The 20,794-nt window shown below is 41.6% G+C and overlaps 1 protein-coding gene across 1 annotated transcript in view; it reads left to right on the top strand.

The window, feature by feature from the left end:
- Positions 1 to 20,794, top strand: part of LOC105279890 (beta-1-syntrophin) — a 214,487-nt gene that overhangs the window by 100,177 nt on the left and 93,516 nt on the right. The window contains exon 3 of the mRNA XM_011339993.3: positions 13,822 to 14,010. Within this exon, the coding sequence (XP_011338295.1) occupies positions 13,822 to 14,010 (189 nt within the window). The remainder of the gene's footprint in view (positions 1 to 13,821; positions 14,011 to 20,794) is intronic.

The raw sequence follows: 20,794 nt of genomic DNA, 5'->3' as shown, positions 1-20,794 counted from the left end.
GCTTGCGTTATTAAAGCACCACAGGAATGCTTGATATCTCGGGACAATTACAAAACGCTAATAAGAGATTTGTTTTAAATAAGAATTTTGCAAAAATTATAGATGCACGTAATTTCTACGTAGAGTTGACGAAACAAAAGTCTTACAATTATTAATATGTGCTGACATAAAAACAAAATATAATATTTATAATGGTATTTTTTCACGAAATTATATCTTTTTAAATGTTATTTAGATCTTTTATAATTATTTTAAATAAGGAATAATTTGGTTGTTTGAATAATTATAATAATAATTATAAAAAATATCGCGAAAAAATTACGCGTTACATTAAATTGTTCCATATTCTAAGTATCGTATGAAAATGAGGGTGAAAAAATAAAGGATCTAAAATTCCCGATGATTAATACATTTCTGAAGCCTGAAGTAAGGGGAGTGAAGTCCCCTCAATATTTCCTGCCGTGCGTAAGCCAATCGGTGTAAGGATTCCACCTTCGTTTTTCTTCTCACTTGATACTCTTGTCATAATGCACAGCCTTATATTCAATTCTCCAAATTCCCTTTTCAATTCTGGCGGCTTCCGTCGGCGACGGCGTTTTTTCTTCTTTATCCATTTACCGCAGGCGTTTCCGGTTATCTTCATCTTCTCGCTCACACTACGCCAGGGTGACTCGATTTCCGTCGAGATTTAGGGTCTGCGAGCTGCCCGCAGACTCTCCCCTCTTTTTCCTCTGACCCCCAACCCCGTCGGAGAAACCTCAAACCCTTAAATCTCCCAGCCACCCTTTAAAGGCGGCCATTTCTCTGAATGTAGCCGCCACCGCCGTTCCCGCGGGTGTCGTGAATTTCGCCGGAAGCGAGAAAAAAAGGAAAACTCCAGCCGGAGCAAAGAGGAACGGGTTGTGGACGGGTTGAGGGGTGGAAATGCAGCGACAGTGCAAACCGTGCCGTGACTATCTGGACGTTGGCTTCGCACACGGGGTGTCGCGATGTGAATCGCAGAAAATTCATATAAAGTGATGTACTCGCGACTGAAAAATTTTGTTTCACATTTATCCTCCAACCTCGATCTCTCTTTCTCTTCATTTATCTGAAATCGTTAAAACGGGTGCTGGTTGCGTTTATGTATCTCGGTTTAATCTTATTTTAATACGTCGTTTAATCTTATTTTATACTCTCCACAATTTATACTTTTGTTAATACTTAGAATAAAATAAATGTAATTACGTTCTACAAAAAGGAGAAGTTAAGTAAAAGGTGTAGCTAAAAAGAAACGGACTTCTCTGAGTTCTCACTGGAGGTAGAAAATGGTATGTCTACGACTCGTCTACGACGCTTTCTATAGTTGGAAGAGAGTTCAACGCAGACAAAAAATCTGTCAGGAAATCTGTTAGCAAAAGCAGATTTTTCTCAATTTAAAGGGACCGAGCTATTACGTTTGCCGCATGGTTACACTTCTTTCTTCGCTTTTTAATCAAAGATCAATGTTGATGTGTTCGTACTCATTTGACTATCAATTGAGTTTTCTAAATGAAATCTATCGAGGTCAAACGGACGGAAATTCCGCTCGGTTTTCTAATTTATTATTAAAAAACTTCGTTCACTCCCAATTGAGATTTGAAAAATTGGTGGACACGTGGAGCTTTTAAAAATTTTTGCCAATCGATATTTTTTTATCTCTTGGGATGATCGACATTCGTTAAAACGGCCACCCTGTTAATCCGTGAAATGCCCCGGGGATGATTCACTAAAGTACTTTATTCGACTACGGAATCGTTACCGGAGCAGCGGTATACCCAGAGGCAACGTAACAGCCGCAACGAAACAGAAGCTTCTAATTTCAGCAGCTGCAACAGCAGAGCTGCTCTCGCTTCTCGCGCTTCTCGTTGGTGATATCTCTTTTGTACGGGATCATGTATAATCGGATTGAGAGCTCGTGTAATTCGACACGTGCGCGCCACCAGTGGTATGGCCACTCCTTTAATTATGTCGTACCAGTTATACGACCAGCCATATGAGATGTTTTCGGATAATTAAAGGAAAATATTTGCGACGTTTTCAGCACTTTCGACAAACCAGTATTTATTTCGACTGATTTCCACGAATTCTGAAACGTTCGTTACGCTTGCAATCATGATGCCGCTTTTGATGCCATTTATTTATGTTTGAAATAATAACTAACAAAATATTTTTCAATAATTAAAATATTTTCAACAACCTCTCTTCCTCCAGGTATAATTAAAGCCGGGGAATATTTGTAGAAAATAAAAAATAGAAATATTACCTATATTTTTGTGAGTATAATGCAGTTTTAAGAAAATTAATATGTTTCTATGCAGTTAAAAATGAAATTAGTTTCTCCCACCGGGTAAATGTGCAATGTGTATACATTATTTTAATGAAATATATTATTACGGTGTCAATCGACATTTCGTTTTTTTAAAAAATTCAACATTTAACTTTGTGTTACGCGATGCAACATGATGAGAAGTAATATCTTAATTGACTGTTTTTTTAACTGCGCTTTGCATACATGGAAATGTTTTATATTTGGTGAATTGATGAAAATATCAAACGCGAACGGATCGTACAATTCGAACCGCGGCTATCGAATAATTATCGGGCAATTTATATCTTGCACAGTCGCTCCAGTGTCCCGTCTACTAATTTATAATTCATAATTCATAATTTTGTGTTTCCCCGCCGCCGGGGACGAGATTACAAATCGCCGCTATTATTGCCGCCTGTACGCCCTCTTTATCATGCTCGCCATCGTTGTAGCGACGATCGAAATTTTACGGCTATCGGCGCCGCTTTGTGGACGGCGATATTGTTTCTCTTTATTGTGACGCCTCAGATACAAAGGATATACAGATACGTTCTATTGATCCCCAGGACACACCGATGGATACGAGATGTAATTTGTTGTTCCGCGCGTGTTCTTGCTTCGGCTTCGACAATTCGATTAACCCGAAAGTGAGGAATTTTCGACGCTTCTGGCATGTGACGTTCATGACGCGGATACTTCTAAATTAAATTAGAGCGTAAATTTCCCTGTAACAATTCGTCGATATTCCGCACGCAGCTATCGAGCCTGAATATGCGCGCGGAACGACGCTATCAAAGTGTACAACCTGTCCCGATTTATTTTGCGGGGCGGTGCCGCGTATCGTTGTGACGTTGCGGTCGTGATAAAAGCGATTTCATTTAATTAGTGAGAAGAAATTTGCACGGCGCGTTTAGAGTCAATCGATGTTAAACTATGCCGCGCATTTTGCGGTCGCGCCGCTACGCGCTAATGAGCAAGACGGATCCGCGCATAACGATCCTTGCCATTATGAGTGTCGGCAATCTCACCACGTGCGATACAGTAATTACAATTGTTTCGAATTAATTAATGCGATTGCTTCAATTGATTTCAATTATTGCGTTCATTGAAGTATCGATATATTATTCTCAAAACTTGCATAGCGCGTTTCCAAGATATGAGGGATGCTCAAAATCCGTCCGTGCTGTCTACACATGACATAAAGCTCCATTCGTGAAGAAAATTTGTATATACCGACTCGGGTGTCCGATATATTTTGAGAATAAATGGTCCATATTCCGCTATTTATGCAGCCACTCAAGAACGTAAAGGCTCGACCGACTCAAGGGGGGGACTAAAGTCTCTCTCGAATCCTGGGATAACGCGGCGTAGTGCGAGCATCTCTTCGCGGCAGGTGCCTTGCAAGAACAAAAGTGCCTCCGCGTATATATATCCCTATAGCGGCGTAGTGACGCGGAAAGGAAATCCATCGCGCGCGCGGAGGAGCACTCGAGCGATTTTCTGTGTGCGCTGCTCTAATAAATTCCGCCGCGAAGCGTCACGGAGCGCTTCATGAAACTCCTAGCGCTCCCAGGAACATCCCTGCCTTCCAGGGAGGGAGAGAACCGCTCTCGGCTGCACCCTGCATGCGCTTCGTCGCGCGCTTGAGCGATTCCCTCCCACGCCTCGCTGCGCGCCCGGGCCCAGCAAAGGTAAGAAATAATTGGAGAGGATGTAAGTTGTTTAGAGGTAAGGGGAGTGAAATAGAAAGAATGAGGTGGCAAGCCCAAGTCCAAGTTATGTTATTTCTTTACGTTCAATTTATTAAATGTGGCACAATCGTGGCACAGAATTATATAAAAGAAATATGCATTTGAATGCCTCCTTTTTAACAAGATGCTTTTGTTGAGCGACAAGATGCAATAGCATTATTATCAAGTAATAATAGTAATAGTATAATTATAAGGATAATTATATATACAATATTATAATAATGCTATAATAAAATATATATTGTATAATATAACATATAATAAAATATACTCAATATATTCGTGAGAATCGCGTCGTAGGAGCAATCAAACTTTCAAATCAAAGCGCTTTATGAGAAGTGTAACGTGACACATTTCACATGTAAAAACGATATAGCGTGATTGATGGCTCTACTCTTTCATTGAGTATTATTCTATTATTTCTAGCTTTCCGGTGTCTCATCACGCACACTTTTGTCGTTCCCTGGCGCGCTGGTTATCGCGTGGTAGCTACAGCAAAGCCAACTTCCGATCTTCGGCGCTTTATTCCCCTCGATGCTACGCTGCCTGTCGCCACAAATTGTGAGGATTTCTTAAAAGCTGCCTACTTCTGTGCTACGTTCTTACAAGATGTCGATTTCGCAGGGGATTTTATTAGAAAGACAGTAAGCCGTAATTTTCGATTCTCCTGATCGATTTTGTTCTTAGTTCAATAAAATAATCAGCTGTAATGTTCGTGAAACCGTGATATTAGTTAATTAATTCTGAGTATTTGAACGAGTGTTATTAGCTAATGATATAACGTACGTTTGCAGGTCTATATAAGCGTCACTTTAGTCCTTCATGGCCAGCCGCGTGTTTCTTTATTTCTCCCTGCCCTTTGTCGAGTCCTTAGCCGCAAATGGAACGCCTGTTCCGTCCTGAATTTATTACAAGCCTGTGAATTTCTCCCGAGTCCCATTTTCTCTTATTTCGCCTTTATTATGATTATTAGCATCCACCATCCACGACCTGGCCCATATTTTATCATCCCTCTCTGCCACGTCTGTTCAGTCGTCTTCCGCTCTGCCTCTCTCTCTCCTTCCCTTCACTCTTGTTTTTTACCCTCACTCTTATTCTTCTTTCTTACACATTGCCTCTGGCTAACGTTTAGCTCACAGTATTCCAGACTTTAATCGTCTCTCTGTCTCTTTTTACCCGTCGTTCCGTACACGGTGATCATTAAGTACCGTGCAACGCCATGAAGTCGAAGCGAGGGTGGCGCGCGCTCACTTCCTAAGTAGAGGGGTGCTCGTGAGCGATGTAGACTGTGAAAGAACTCGAGCAAACGCGAAGGGATGAAAATGAAGGAGGGTTGACGCGAGGAGAGAGAGAGAGAGAGTAGACTAGCTGACTGCTTGTTAATTTTATTACCGTCAACTTTGCCTTTTGAACTCTCGGAGAGCCGAGTGGATTGGATACACATGCCACAGGAAGATTTTCTTTCAACTTTTGATGGATCGCCCGACATCCTTAACGTGAGTGACTCGTGCTAAGAAACACGCTTTCCTTCATGAGTTCTTCAATTCTTCTGCTCGACACCCAGACTTAAAATATTTCGTATTGTCCATTTTTTTTCCTTTGTTGAAAATTGGAAAAATTTTAAATATTCCGAACTTAAGTTTGATGAAATATTAATGATTGCAATGACATGTCTCTGATGCAATGATTGGACACGAAATAAATTGAAGAGAACCGTTTGAACACGGAAGAATAATGATCACAAACATTTCCGCACAGCCATCATATTGAATATTTCAATGCTGCCCCTATCTCTTCTACTCGCGTGTGTGTTTGGCATTGTTCCGTCGCGGTATGAAGGAAAGTTTTACAACCGGAACAATTTGGCGGACAAGAAAGCTTCATGGAGGAGAAAAAAGCCTCTGGAAAAGATGGTAAAGGTGAGGAAAGAAGAGGATGAAAGAGGAAAATGGCGAGGAGATGCAGTCTAAAGCATCGGCGTTAGTGTTGATGATGGCCCAAAGGCGCCAAGAGAAAACTCGGCTTTTGAGAGCCTCTTCGGCGGATGAGCGGAGGAAAGAGAAGGAGCAAGATGGTCCCGTAAACAAAAATCATCCTTGTTTTAGCTATAAACTGAAATTATGTCGCGTCTGCATGATGATACAAGCGCCGCCAGAAAGGCATCCATGATTAATGTACATTACATAACACGATACAACTACGATATATTGAAGTTATCTGATTTTTTATTTTATTAATTTTATTTTAGGTCGACCATTTTAATAATCTACGCTCGTGTTGTATTGTGTGAGTAACATTAGTAATTTTAGACGGAATTTGTCCGTTTCCAAAAGACTATTTTATGATCAGCGTAATTTTATTTTAGCTGAAGTCGCATTCAAAATTTAAAGATAACTTCCTCTCCGGAAAAATTTTTTAAATATACAAAAGGATTAAATATGCTTGACTGTTTTCCTGTTATAAAAACGCTCTAGTTCACATATATAAAAAAATATGCTAATCAAAGACTCGATGGAAAATAATAGAAGATATATGTTACAATATATATGGAGAATGTAAATGTATTAGTCGGTCAGGAAAGAATATTGAATAAATAATAATATCGTTTGGTCGTGGTCTCCGTCTCCGAGGTAACAGAAATTCCCTCAGAAAATAAAAAATACGAGAGAAAGATACTAAAAAGAATTCTAGTTTTTATTATTAATGTAATAACAAATAATAGTAAGTTAATTATATAATGTAGTGTATAATATATTGTATAGTAGAGTGGAGACTGCATTTGTTGTGAAAGAATACGAACTTATACTTTTCTCAGGTCACGCTGTATATTTCTAGCGCGAAATGAAGGCAATAAGGATTTGCCGGATATTAAAAATATTTTCTGCAACAGACGGAGATCGATTATCGTGCGTTTCATTCAGACCATCTTGAAAAATCGATTGGTTGCGTGATAGTCAATGTAGTTAACAATAATTAATACACATTTACAATTCATACATGATATTTTCTTTCTTGACACGGAGACAGCGGAAACAGTGAATAAATTACAAAATTGACAAGATGTCAAATTAGAAACAAAATACAATATGTACAAAAAATTTTATTTTTTCATGCTTTTCCGATTTCCCGAAAAAAATTTCTGATATATCTGATATAACGAATGTATTATTTCACTGTCTCGTCTCGGCACGAACGGACGAAAACGAGCCACGCAGTTACAGCACCAGGCATCGTGGAATTTCCGATCTGTATCAAAGCGCGACCCTTCGCGCCACCCTTCGGTCGGTCACACGCGAGAATATTCCATTCCGCGGCCTTTATACCCAGGCGTCATCTAATAATGCGAATGCGCGAGTAATGCCCGGTTGTTGACAGAACAGGATCGACAATCAAATTCGGGATATCGACATACTCGGGATTCGTACGTCCGTCCGAGCATAACGTGACGCCCGGGCTGGCACGAAGGGCCCGGGGTCTCTCTACGGGAATAAGGGAATAAAGTCGATCGCTCGCCGTTCGCTAGCTCGCTCGCTCACATGAGGGTGGTATCCCTCGGGCGTTTCAGTGGGATCGACAGGTGGTAGCGGTCCTTCCTACACCCGCCGCTCGCCGCCATGTGTGCCGAGAAAATACCCTTTTCACGCGAAGGTGCCATTTCGTGTACGTCGTGACAGAATCCTTTGACGTAAATCATATCGTTTTCGAAAGCGCTTTTTCGATCGCGAACAAGCATCGAAATAATACTTCGAATAAAGCACAAGGGTGAAAGATCGTGCGAGCCTTTTTTCGCGCTCTTTGTAAAAATACTCCTTTCAGGACTTTTAGAAAATCAAGGAACTACGAGAGACTTTTTTTGACCAATTTTTAAATGAAACCTAATGATCAGAAACAATGTCCTTTTTTTAAACGAAATTTGTTAATCTAATCTTCTAATTCTTCGAGAAACAGGCTTTTGTCAAAAGTTTGCAAGATAATTTCGAATATTTATCATCAAAATGAACATGCGATTTTACAGCTTTTGGAGAAAAAGAGAGAAATAGAGAGAAGATGCGCGTGAGCGTCGATAATATTGAGGCACATAAATTCAAGTGTTTTATCGAGCGTGTATAGCGAGACGGATCGTTGAAATAAAGCAGCCTACATTTTTTATTCACGGTTCAGAAAATCTTGAGATCACGTGTATCCATGGAAGCTCCGCAAATACTTTCATCGTTCTTCTGCATTCGTCTTCAATGACTCTCGGTGATAGAAGATAACGAGTCTCTCGTAAATTCCTGCCGATAAACCCTAAAATCGAATGCCAATCCATATTTCAAGCCAAGGATGAAAAAGGCACGTTGCTTTTTTCTGCCAGAAAATGTACGCAGTTCTACTTTTGGTTTTAGCTTATCTAATATAACGTATTATTTATTAGTATTAGCTATATCTACCATAATATTTTATATTAATATTTCGGTGTATAAATATTTTGCTATCGAAATTCGGTACGACTGACCTCGATAAAATTTTCGTTAATTGCATTTAAACTTGATAGAATTCAGTTACTTCTATTAAGAAATAGTTTATAATTTTATTAAGGTACATTTTGCAGATTTACTTTTTGCTTATTTTAGATTCATCGACAAATTCGAGACTGCTATCAAATTACTTTAAATTGTATTTGTTTCTTACTTGAAACACTGAAAACAATTAGTCTAAAGATTTCGTATTTGATTCAGTGCTACAGCAGTTATCGTGCAATACAATGGCTAGTTTGTAACGCTTTATCTTCAATCTACAATACGACACGTCATACCAATCCTTTCGTTTAAAGCTTGCACCGTTTAAGCTTTATTTGCTCGATTTTCGCCGACGTGCATTTTTCCCTCGTTTCCTTCGTATCGCCGGTTGGGTGAATTATTCGTCAGACCCGCCTTTACTAGATTAAACGTTCTCCCGGCAACGCTCCCGAAGGAGAACGGCTGATTCCATCAGATTTTTGCTCTCGGGCGAGCGGTTACGTTCGAAAAACCGCCCAAGAAATCTGCTCTTTTCGCCATAGCTATCAAGTAGTCGTATGATACTCAGATGAGAAAGATTCTCGAAAGATCCTTTAGATGCGCGAATGTATCTACGCTTTCGCATCAAGGCTGATCCTTGCATCTTCTTAGAGCGCTTCCAGACAAAACTTGCTCTTCCTGATTATCGGAGAATCGCGTTTATCGATCTCCTTCGTAACACCTTCTTCATTATATTAACGTCGAATTGCGAATAACGAAGTAAAGTAAACGCAATTCTGCGAGGAAAATTTTCGTTTGGAGAACAATTGGCATCAAAAGTTTCATTGCTGATCGAAATTAAGTTTGATGGAGTTTAATTATTTCTGTCCGGAGACGGCTCGCTATTTCATTGGACTTTATTTATATTCTTAGAAAATTCGTAATTCTTGCCGACAACTGTTCTCGCATCTCGTAGAGTGCGATTATTCCGGTAACGTGAGGAGTTAGATATCGCGCTAATAAATCATGAGGATCCAAGATTTACGAAAGAGAGGAAAACGGGAGAATGTGTGCGAATTTCTTTCTGAAAACGTTTGCACCACAGCTGCCAGCGCGCTTCCCTTTCTCCTCTACACGTACATACACGCAGCTGAAAAGTGGCGCATCAGGTAGAAGTCCATGAAAGCGGTATACGATTATAAAAAGCGCAAAAATGGCACGCTTCGTCGACTAGCGTATTTATGCTTGCTTGTCACGTGATATATCGGATATATCAGTAGTGTATATAATAACACGAATGGATGTATATTTGATCATGCGTGGACGGGAGAAGAAAGATTATATAACATGCGTTGATCGTGTGTGGATGGGAGGAAAAAGATTATCTAACATGCGTTTTTTCAGATTATTATATCACGTTCAATCCTATCTTGTTAGGATCCTCAAAGGATTAATGCGAGGAAGCGAACGCTTTCGCTGAGAGGAGAGGAAAGATTCGTTTTCCTGAACTTTATCTACCTATCTATCGTCGAAACCAAAAAGAAAAGGAAAAGGAAAAACATAAAGAGGACTTTCGAGTTAATGTTTTATTCCCAAGTGGCTCATGTGGCGGTCCTGTCAGGATTTACCGGGACCCAGAAATCTGTCGAGAAATCTGCCTCGCATCGGGAACGCTTCGGTACATGGGGGATCCTTTGAGAGAAATTCCTGGAGGCTTTACGGTGGGCGCGTCGTGGAGAAAGAAATGGGTTCTCGCCTCGTAAGAGTTCGCAGGATCCTGTTGCCAATCGCAACGGGAGAATTCGAAACGAGTATTGGTCCCAGGACGAGCGGCTAGACATGTTCTCCGCGATATTGTCTTCTCTTTTATCCGTGCAAGTTACAACATTCGTTTTGGGAAAGAGAAAGAGGGGGAGAGACAGAGATAAAGAGATGTCTAAATAAAATAAAAATACGATGCAGATTTTACTTAAAATGGAATTAATAATGAAAAGGATAGGGTAAAGTTCTTGTTATGCAAGAATATAAAGTGATAATATTATAGCTACATTTTAAGCGCTTAAATATACTCTGACGTCCTTTTTATACCTACTAATTTTCGTGTGAAGAGTACGGGAGATCAGAAATTGAATTTGACAGACATTTTTCATTAACGAAAAGCTGCGGAAATGAGACTCGGAAGATTCGAAATTACATTAACATCGTATTAAGAATAATTGGGCTCTCACCTCGTAAACACAACACGGGTACTTGAATTTTTCATTACGGTGCCTCGGTAGGGCGCGTTATATAAAGATCGAATTACGATCTTGGGATCGAGCCATGGCCGATTTATCGAGTGGGCGCGATAGCCGGCTTCCGGTTTATTAGCTTTCTATCTGGCCGCAACAAGGATGACGCGACGGCATCCTTCCTGGATGCGGAGGCCAGCTTTCGGCGGGGAAGGGCGAGGGGGAGGGAGGGAAGGGTGAGATGGGCCATTTATATTCGGCGCGCGCGGCCACCATCGAAACGCTTTTTCCAGACGCAGGAAACGGGAGAACGCGATTCAACGGGTGCGATTATGGTCGATTGATTCGCAACGCTGCACCGGCTATCCAACGTTTCGGCTCGATTCGACAGCGAATGCGAGCAGAATGCTCGCCGACGGAGCCGCATAATAGCACAGGTCCTCGCGGACCAATGATTGTTTTGTTCGAATCTCGGCTCTTTACAGCGTTGGAAAGTTGGCTTGATCAACTATGGATCCTGAACGCTTAACGCTCAGGCTTTGAGTCTTCATCTTTAAGCCGTTACGCGCGTGGTTTACATTGGGTTCTTGCGGCATATTACTCTCAAGTTTCGTGTTCCTTGCGTTTACGGTTTGATACATCTGTATGCGAACGAAAAGTTCGCTTTTGTGCGGTGAGAGGCAAACGTGGACAGCGGAATAACATGGGTAATGAGGGCAAAGGATTTTTCACATTACGTTACATTACACGCGTGTGCCACTTCAGTTTGCAATCTGTTGAACGCGCTGAACAGGCTGTTACCTAACGCTCGTGAACTTCGGGCATCCGAATATATTATACCGAATCTAAATGCAATTACGAGGGGTCTGGTAGATGCTACAATCGTCATTGAACAAATCTGCGTGAAAGCTCAATCAAAGCTTACCGATCCCGTCACGCCACTCCGTGGCGCCGTGCTTACCGGCTTCCGAGGCATGGCACAATGCCATTCAATCTCGTAGCGAATTCTGTTTCGTTAAAGGCCGGCTTCGCGATTAACAGCTCGCTGGCGAATGAAAATTAGCGGCCTTTGCTCGAATTAACGACGACAGGCGAGACTTGATTAATTCCGACGCCATTTCCTCGCTCGATGAATGCGTGGCGGATTAAGAGCTGCGAGCCCGGGAGGACGCAACCTCAGCGCGACAGTTATGGCGCGGGATTTCAGGGTGGAGGAGCAGGAGGGGTCGTCGGGGGAGAAGGAGAGAGGAGAGGCCGAAGTGGAGGAAACGGGGTAGAAAGGGGTAGCATGGAATGGATATATCCGTAGAGTTATGGCTGGTATGAAACCCATAGCAAATGATGCAGGAATACGTGACTGGCAAGCGAAGCGTCGCGTTGCGTCGGCTTCGGCGTCCCAATGTCTGCCTGGCCGGCCGCAATCAGCAATGTGCACCGTCCAGGGGCACCGAAATAAATTCAATAGAAACACGTTGCGCATCGACATACGGTGGCGGCCAGTGGTCGCGGGGTGCTACGTGCGCGCATGAAAAGTTGGACGAGAGCTTGATCTTCGGCCGTGGACACGGTTCTATCCTCCGGGTTAACCGCTTCAGCGCGAAATTAGTTCTGCGGGATATCCCGCAACAGAAATTGCCCGCGTCCGGAGAATATGCCCGAGCGATGCGCAACTCTGAAGCCATACATTATATGCGGATATTCGATTAGCACATGCGGGGATTGCTCGTTCATTCCATAAACGCGAGCGAATTCTCTAATGACTCTTCTGACTTTGTCAATAGTAAATTCTTCTGCTTCGGTTTCAAACGCGATGGAAACGTTTGGCATGGCGTAATGTAAAGTGTCGTAAATTCATTATCGTGTAATTTAGTGGAGTGATTGAATAGATGGGCACACGGAAGAGATGACCGATTTCTCTAATTTTGCTACTGACTAGACTGGCTGTTATTAGTTAGTCTGTGGTGAGCTTTAGTTGTGTCTGCAACAGGAGATTTAACATTTTGCAGAAAAAATATCATAATTGTGAAGAATATCTCCATTTTTTGAACTTTTCTGTTTGCCGACAATTTTCATAATACAAATACCTTTGAAACCACGAAATATATATTTGCTATATAATTCCAGGCGAGATCGAAATATTACTTAACAATATTTATAAAATATCTGTGGTGTGTATATTATGCACCGTAGAAATGTATTGAAGATTATGTATATCAGATTGATCGGCGGATAAATTCCTCACAATTTTCATAAAACTGAGACCGATCAGAACAGAGGATCAGACATTGGGTGTCTACGCTGATGAATGCTGATATATTCAATTAAGGGGGTTAGCCTAAGCTGGAAATGTCGTTTGAGATCGAAAGGGAAGTAAATATGGGTGGAGAGATGCGGGGTTGTACATACTATCCACGTAAAGCGTTATGGCGGACATATTGGATCACATCGTGGATACGATACATCAGAATTCCACCTCCGTCTTGCTGCTGTCGCCACGTGACGGCGCGTTCTCCATTAAATTTCGCGTAATAGGACCGACAAGATGTCGACTAAGCGGGGTGCCCTCGCAATTCAAAAGGTCGATACTCGATTTCCGCGACACGACTTTCGTTTCAGTACCGCGCGCTTCTCAAGAAGAAATATTCCCGAAGCCTCGAATTCTCACAGGTTCTTCAACATGCGGACACTTGACTCCATACGAATAGTGTAAAATAATGTAAATTATATGTGTTATTCTTCCTTGTTCGAGGATTCATGTTCCTCCATTAGCAAATCTACAGTCATTCTTTTTGTAACGAGAGTAAAATTTAATTCGGAAAGAAGTAAAGAGGAGAGTTGATAATTTCTTTTTGAAATCTTAAACATAAACTGCAATTTGCAATACTAGTTATATGTAATTAAAATTAAATTTTTAAAAATATTTATTTGTCCCCATTCCATCTTTCCTATTGGTCTTGGTTTTCTTAATGACAAACGTTTATTCTCTGCTGATCCGATCGACAAGACGCTAATGATACGTCCTCCTGTTGCAGTAAAGTATCTGCGAGAGGTGACGCCGTACTTCAGGAAAGCTTCGATCATCCAGGAAGTGGGCTGGGAACTTCAGCGTGGTTTCCTCAGCGCGACACCGCCGCCACCAAAGTCACCACCGCGGGCGGATACTCGTTATCTGCCATTACAACTCTGCAGACTCACCAGGTCGCATCCCTCTTCCGATCCCGGTAAGTTTAACATCAAAAAATCGATGCGCGGTTTAAGCGACTTGTCAGGTGAGACGGCAAAAATTAACTCGCTGTATATGGCCGACCTGTCAAAAAAATCTTATGTACGTTTATATGTAGATGTTTATATGATAATCTCAATATTCAGAATTATTCAATTTATGGAACATTTTATTCTTGTTGTTTTTGTTTAGCTATTCATATGCACGGAAATATTAGTTTTGTGATTTGTGTATTTTATGTCTGTCTGTAGTTTATTGCATTTTGTATTTTGGCATTTTTGTATAACAATTTCTTAAAATGTCTCTCTAAGAATAGATCATTAAAAGTACGTTCAATGTTATTTTCCGAGACAATTTATTATGTATGTAAAACTTGTCTATTTTTGAACGCAACTTTAGCAGTAAAACGCTCTACTCAATGAATCCTCCTTCGACGAGAAAATAAATTAGGACTCGTTAACTAAGCAACTATAATTACTTCATTGGAGTTCTCTCTAAAGGAGTATTAAAATGATTCAGGAGCTGCCGATTACCTCAAATTTAATCTAAAACTCGAAGACGTTCGGAGGGGAAAATAAACGCGGGCAAGGGATGGAAAATGCGAGCAGGTCGCGAGAGTTCTATCGTCTTGATTAACGAAGTAGTGCAATCTAGATCGCGGCCGAAGAGCTCAGGGGAATCGGAAAGGATCTCGTTTACCTATTTGCCAAGCGGCAGCGACGGCGGTAAATGGCCTCGTGGCAGGATAAAAGTCCAGTCCTTCTATCGGGGACAGTCGCTTTCCTCTGCGCAGTGATAAACCGGGGATGAGTTAGCACGAAGGGAATATCCCTCCTCCCTTGGGCTTGCAGTGAGTTAATGAAAGGCGAATGGCTCCTTAATTCTGTAAAGCTTCTCCGTTCTTCTCTCCTCCGTTTACTCTAAGCGCGCCGTCTCCGCTCAGGGCCGCTCGTGCAAATTTTCACCTCTTGGGGGTTGTTAGCGGCGTCCCATATGTGGTATGCAGTGGTTGCATTATTTGAGCAGATTAGCTAAGTGCCTCCGTGCTGCTTTAGTCGTACTATTGTTGTTTAATTCTACGTAATCTCGTCCCAACTATCATTCTTTATCTTTCATTTTATTTATAAACGCATTTATAAACGTAGAAATTAAAATATTAGAAAACTCATAGAATTGGAATAATTATTGTTTTTATACATATTCAAATTTAGAAATGTGCAAACTTGAGAAAAATGAAATTACAGTTGAGAATTAATATTCTAACGTGATTTTAATTAATTATTCCTTGTTTAATAATTTGATCAACCATTACATGTTTAGTTTAAATAAATACATTTAGTTTAAATACGTAAACAGTCATGTTCATTTTTAATGAAATAATTCGCAAATAGTAACTTGTTAGAACTTAGAACAGAACAAACTATTGCGCGGAGACTAAGACTAAAGTTAGTTAAGATAGTTCTTAAAAGGTTAAATCCACCCCTGCGATTCTTCTGGGTCGACAAAAGAAAAACCGCAAGAGAGAAATAGCTGCGCTGTTAAGGAGAGAAAGCAGAAGGGAAGAGAGACAAGCCCGCGGTTGGTTGGCGCCGAAAGGGGTGGCGGCAAAGATGGGAAGACGGGGTGGACAATAAGTGGTGGCTGCGAACCAAGGAACGCAATCAAAGACGTGCCGTATCTCTTGCCGGCATCTCGCCTAAGCCGTGTCATAGAGTAACGCTTACTGATATTTCCGTGTGCGGATATTCCTCAAACCGATCCACAATGCTGGTATCTGCATTGCGACGTAAACTTTTACGTGAAATATCAATCGTAATATTATTAGATCCGCGTCTGCAGATAAAGTTGCAGTGTGCAACTACAATTTTAAATCACATACTTTGTACCGCTCAAAACTTAAAAACGCGATACATTGTTATTTTTAGATTAGAAGTGGACGCTTGCTTCGGAGCATAACTCGAATCAGTTTTCATGTGACGGTCACTCTTAATGGCCGCGATCTCGCGGATAACAGATCTCCCGGCTGGGGGTGAGAACGCTCTTGTGTCAACAGTAAATTTTGCAGCCAGTGCAGTAAATTTTATGTCGTTGCCGAGACGATGACTGTATGATATCAGTTCGGCTGATGCGTGTGGATGATAACGGGACGATGAATGGAGATGCGCTGCGCGCGCGAAACACCGTGATGCCTTGTGAAGCGCGGATAAAACTTGGGTGGTAATAATATTGTATTCGAGTTGGATCGGCGATGCTGGTCCCTTGTCGATTTAGAGAGAGATCTCTTATTTGTTCTTGCACCCATACGCGTTTCAGTTCCCGCACGTACGTATTTGACGTTGTCGATCGTGACGATTCGTGAGATAGTGGCAGCGAGGTACGACATCACACACTGTGACGCAACGTCACGTGAAAATGAGCCTTTATGTAGTGGAAACGCGGCCTGCGGGAAAAGAAGAACAAAAGCGTGGATGTCAGAGCAGGGCTATAAAAAAATAGAGGAAGACGGGGCTTGCCGCGTTGAATGCGCGTGTTTACACGATGCCCGGCCGCGAGCATCATTTTGCGGTTGAAAACGTTCAGTTACACTCGTCGTGCCCGTTGGAAACAAATAGTCAGGCCTCTATCCGTCGCCGTTTCGAAAGTTCGCTGGAGCTTTTCTGGATCATGAATTACAAAAGCCAGCGCTGGTAGCGGCTGTCAATAACGGTTTCGTAAATCGCCGAGATGAAAGTGCATATGGTGTTTACAGAGGCCCATATTTGGCTCGTCTAAACAGGCGCAATTCAAGAGGAATGAGAACATCCAGGTTGCGCAATATGAGTTTAAGCCGCATTTGATTCTGTTCAATCCTTTTTTCTTCCAACATTTTATAAATTTTCTTCAAGAGAGTAAACTTGATCAGATTTGTTTAATTTAATTAAATTCACTTGAATTGTACCTATTTATAGAATTTTCCATTTTCTATTTTATCCTTGGTTTCCGTCACGTTAATCGCATACACATTAGTTGCACATATTTTACATACAATCTGCGACGTTGAGTCGAAGCGCAATAATTCGCCCGAACTCGAGTTTGCTTCCCGCCACGATATCAAGTATGTCTCTTGGTGTTAATTAATTAACAATCGACGCTCTTTGATCGGCTATGCGTGTACAGAGTGTCCTCTTAAGGATGTGCATATCGGACGGAATTGACATCGCGACGCGACGTTGGTAATCAAGGCTTTCCTGCCGTTCCAGGCGGCCTTTTGAGATCCTGTTGAGTTTCCCTCTTCAAGCAAGAAGGGCTCTAGTCGAGGAAAACGGCTGCTTTGCAAGCTCGCGCAAGGTAACCGCAAGCCGCGCGAAGGCACTTCCCGTGGAACCCTGTGTGTCCTCTCGAGGATTCCTCGAAGGAATCGTTTCCGGAACAACCTCCAGAGATAACCGAGAGCAATACCGTGATTGCGCAAATATTAATTAATCTAGGTTCTCCTAACTCCACAAGCAATCACATTTCAGTAGTAGGATCTTGGATACAAGGATCCGCAGGTATAAGGAAATTAGGAGTCCAGGTCTTGAACCGGATGCAACAGCAGCTATAAGACGGCAAATAAAAAGTAAAATTTTGCACGAAAAAAAAATTCAATATTCCTTTCATGAATAACTCGCAAAACTTCCATGAAGAAAAACTCCCAGCCTCTTATTCCGCTGAAAGCAAAGTTGGTCTTTGGTCCAGGGATCTTTTTTATTCGCATTTAACTAAAAGCTTCAGATGGAAGGAGTAAAACTAAAGGTTTAAATTGCGCTTAAGTATTTACCGCAAAATCATGGTTAACTCCATGAGACACTCAATTCAGCGCGGTTTCAAGCAAAACGCGTTCAAAAAGAATTCACGCAAAAAGTGATCGCGAAAGGGTGTAATGAAGCGGCGGTGGCCGGGCATGGACGGACTAATAAATCGTTAAGGCGAAAACTGCGAACTGTCCCCCGACGACAAGAAAGAGGGACGAGCGAAGGTTCCAGCAGTATCCCTTGATGATCCTTGCCTAGCCGCGCCTCATTAATCAGACGGACGACATATAGGGTGCAATTATCCGACGGTAATTAACTTCGCAAACTGCAGCGCCTGTGAAGTCCGGGAAGGTGGTGGGTGCACACATGTTAGGGGATGCTTCGTGTGGTGCACGGTGGAGACGGTGGATAGTCTGGATGGAAGGTTCTTCGTGGGTTCCGGCCTGATGGAGCTGTTCTGGAATTATACACGGGTTAGTCCTGAAAACCGGCCGGCAGCCAGCTTTTGCCCCGGAAACTAATTTAACTCTCGCATCCTCCACCCTCCACTCTCTCTCTCCTTCTTCCTCCCGTTAATCATATCCTTCTTCATCTCGCTCCTCTTTCCTCTGCTCCCCCTCCCCCTCCCCCCTCTTCTGCTTCTGATTTCGACTTGTGCGATCGTCCGGATCTGAATGTAATACACACCGTGGAGTGATCAATTTCCGTGACTCGCTTAGGGGATGAACGGCATTTGGTTTCGAAGTGAGTTTAATTTTTGATAGCGGAAATCGATTCGTGTGATCATCTATTCAAAAATATTGTTTGTTATTAAAATTTTAATAATAAATTATGTCATATATTATTTCCGTGCTGGACGCAATGTCGAATTACGCAAGTAAAGTAAAAACAAAAACTGTGAAGATACACATACAAAATAATATAGTCTTTTAATACGGATTCATCGATGGATTTCCCGTTTGGTGTTTCAAAGAAAGCACTTGAGATGTTCTTGCGGCATTCTAATAAAAGTCCAGCATGTTTGTTCGTTATACCGATAATTGGATGAGCGGCAAGGTAAAACAAATTTCCACAAGATCGAACGAGTAGCAAGTTTATCGGGAAATATGGAAATAAAGAGATCACCCCACGTAAACATTCTTCGACCCTCTTCTTTTCAACTCCAAGCGATATCAATTCAATATCAACAAATATTTACGAAGACTAAAAAACTAGAAAGTTGTATGCACATTGCGGCAAAAAACGGTGATTATTGTTCGCGAGAGATTTTGCATAAAAGGAAAGTATGTTGTAGAGAGAAATTTTCCCGATATCATCCTGATAAAACCGGTCGTTAATACGGCGATCGCATTCATTATTACGAGCTATTAACAGGATTGTTGAATTCAGCCATGATTCGCCAATACAAAGCGCGTATCGAGTAACAGCACGTAATTGCAATTACACATAGCATAGAACGCTCAATTCACCCTTTGCTTAGATAGCTCTCGTATCCCCGTTTATGTAATTTCTTCAGAAAACACGAGAAACTAATAAGAATTATATCCGTATAATGTGATTTCTCGATTAGAACAATGAGATATGCAACGAGGATTTTGATTGCAGATAATAATCTTAATTGACTTAATTAATTGTGACTCTATTCGTTTGAACCACTAATTGCCTATGTTAATAATAGGTCTAAAGCAATAAACCTGGATTCTGCAATTAATAATATAATACATATATGTATATCTTTGTTTTACAAGATTTTTATAAATTTTGTAAAATTATTCTTGTTTTAAAATTAAAAGCTTATTAACAATGGATGAAGGAACTTGAGCTTGATTCCATACATTTACTCCGATTCAATCTATCCTTACTAATGGTTAGATTAATCCAGATTGAATTGAATTGGATCGCCACCATGTTGTTCCGTACCATAGGTTTGTCTGGTCTCCTTGACGGTACCAGCGCAACGCTGCCCATCAAAGGCCTCCAATCCGGCGTAACAAGAAACGGCCGGGACACTACCCCCCGTGAAAATCACAGGGATGGACAGAAAAAAATGGTGGAAGCTCCAAAAAGGGCGAGGCCCAGGTAACGAGCAATTGCGGGGACCCGTTATCAGTAACGAGCGGAATTGCATTGTGCGCCGAAAAGCCCTCTGGCAAAGGTCTCATTACCATCGTCATGTGAATCCCGAGCGATACAAACGAGAGAACCCTCGCACACACGCGTCTTCTCTCCGTGTATGTGCACGCACATGCGCGCGTGTACAACGGATACACGACCATGCAGCAGTCGTATGAACATGGATGCGTGTAACGCGTCGTGTAAGTACGAGTATTATCGCGTTGTGTACACGTCGTCGCTGCAAGGGCTCCATTATACACTGATATCGTTGCGCGAGCCGTGTAGAGCGGTTTGTATAAGTGATGGTCCCGCGATAATGCCGTAACATTAACGGCAAGGATTTTGTTACGGCGATCGTCCCTGCGCAGATCGAGTACACAATGAAAGGGTTAATTATTGAAGACCCAGGGGTGCCGCGAGACACAAAGGATGCACGGATACCTTAGCCGCACCGACGCAACAGTTCGCCGTTCACAGAAATTAGAAGAGTTGATGATTTTAGAGTCCACGTGGATTTGCATGCCTAAAGAATTGATAGCACCGTGCTGGATCATTTAACTAACATTAGGGGTTTGAACAAAATTTGTTAGATTTTTAGTTGCTTTTTTTGTTTTGACAGTACTGAAACAGTACATGTGGATCAAAGCCTCTGTCCTCGTATCGGTAAAAAGATTAATTTTTTTCACCAATGCGATTTGACAACAAACTGTTGTGAACTCTTGATAAGAGCTACGTACTTACTTCATATCGAGATTCAGAATATAACTTATAAAACATAACGATGTTTATTATGTGCTCTGTGACAGAGCTTCTTCAATAATAAGATTATTTGACATCATGTTCACATATGTATGCCGTTAAGCGTTAAATTAAAGCGCGGGAAAGTTTCTCTTT

Source organism: Ooceraea biroi, chromosome 7 (assembly GCF_003672135.1).
Source record: "Ooceraea biroi isolate clonal line C1 chromosome 7, Obir_v5.4, whole genome shotgun sequence".
NCBI classification, from domain to species: Eukaryota; Metazoa; Arthropoda; class Insecta; order Hymenoptera; family Formicidae; genus Ooceraea; species Ooceraea biroi.
Note: the sequence above shows the minus strand (reverse complement) of the source record. Positions and strands in the feature narration are given on the sequence as shown.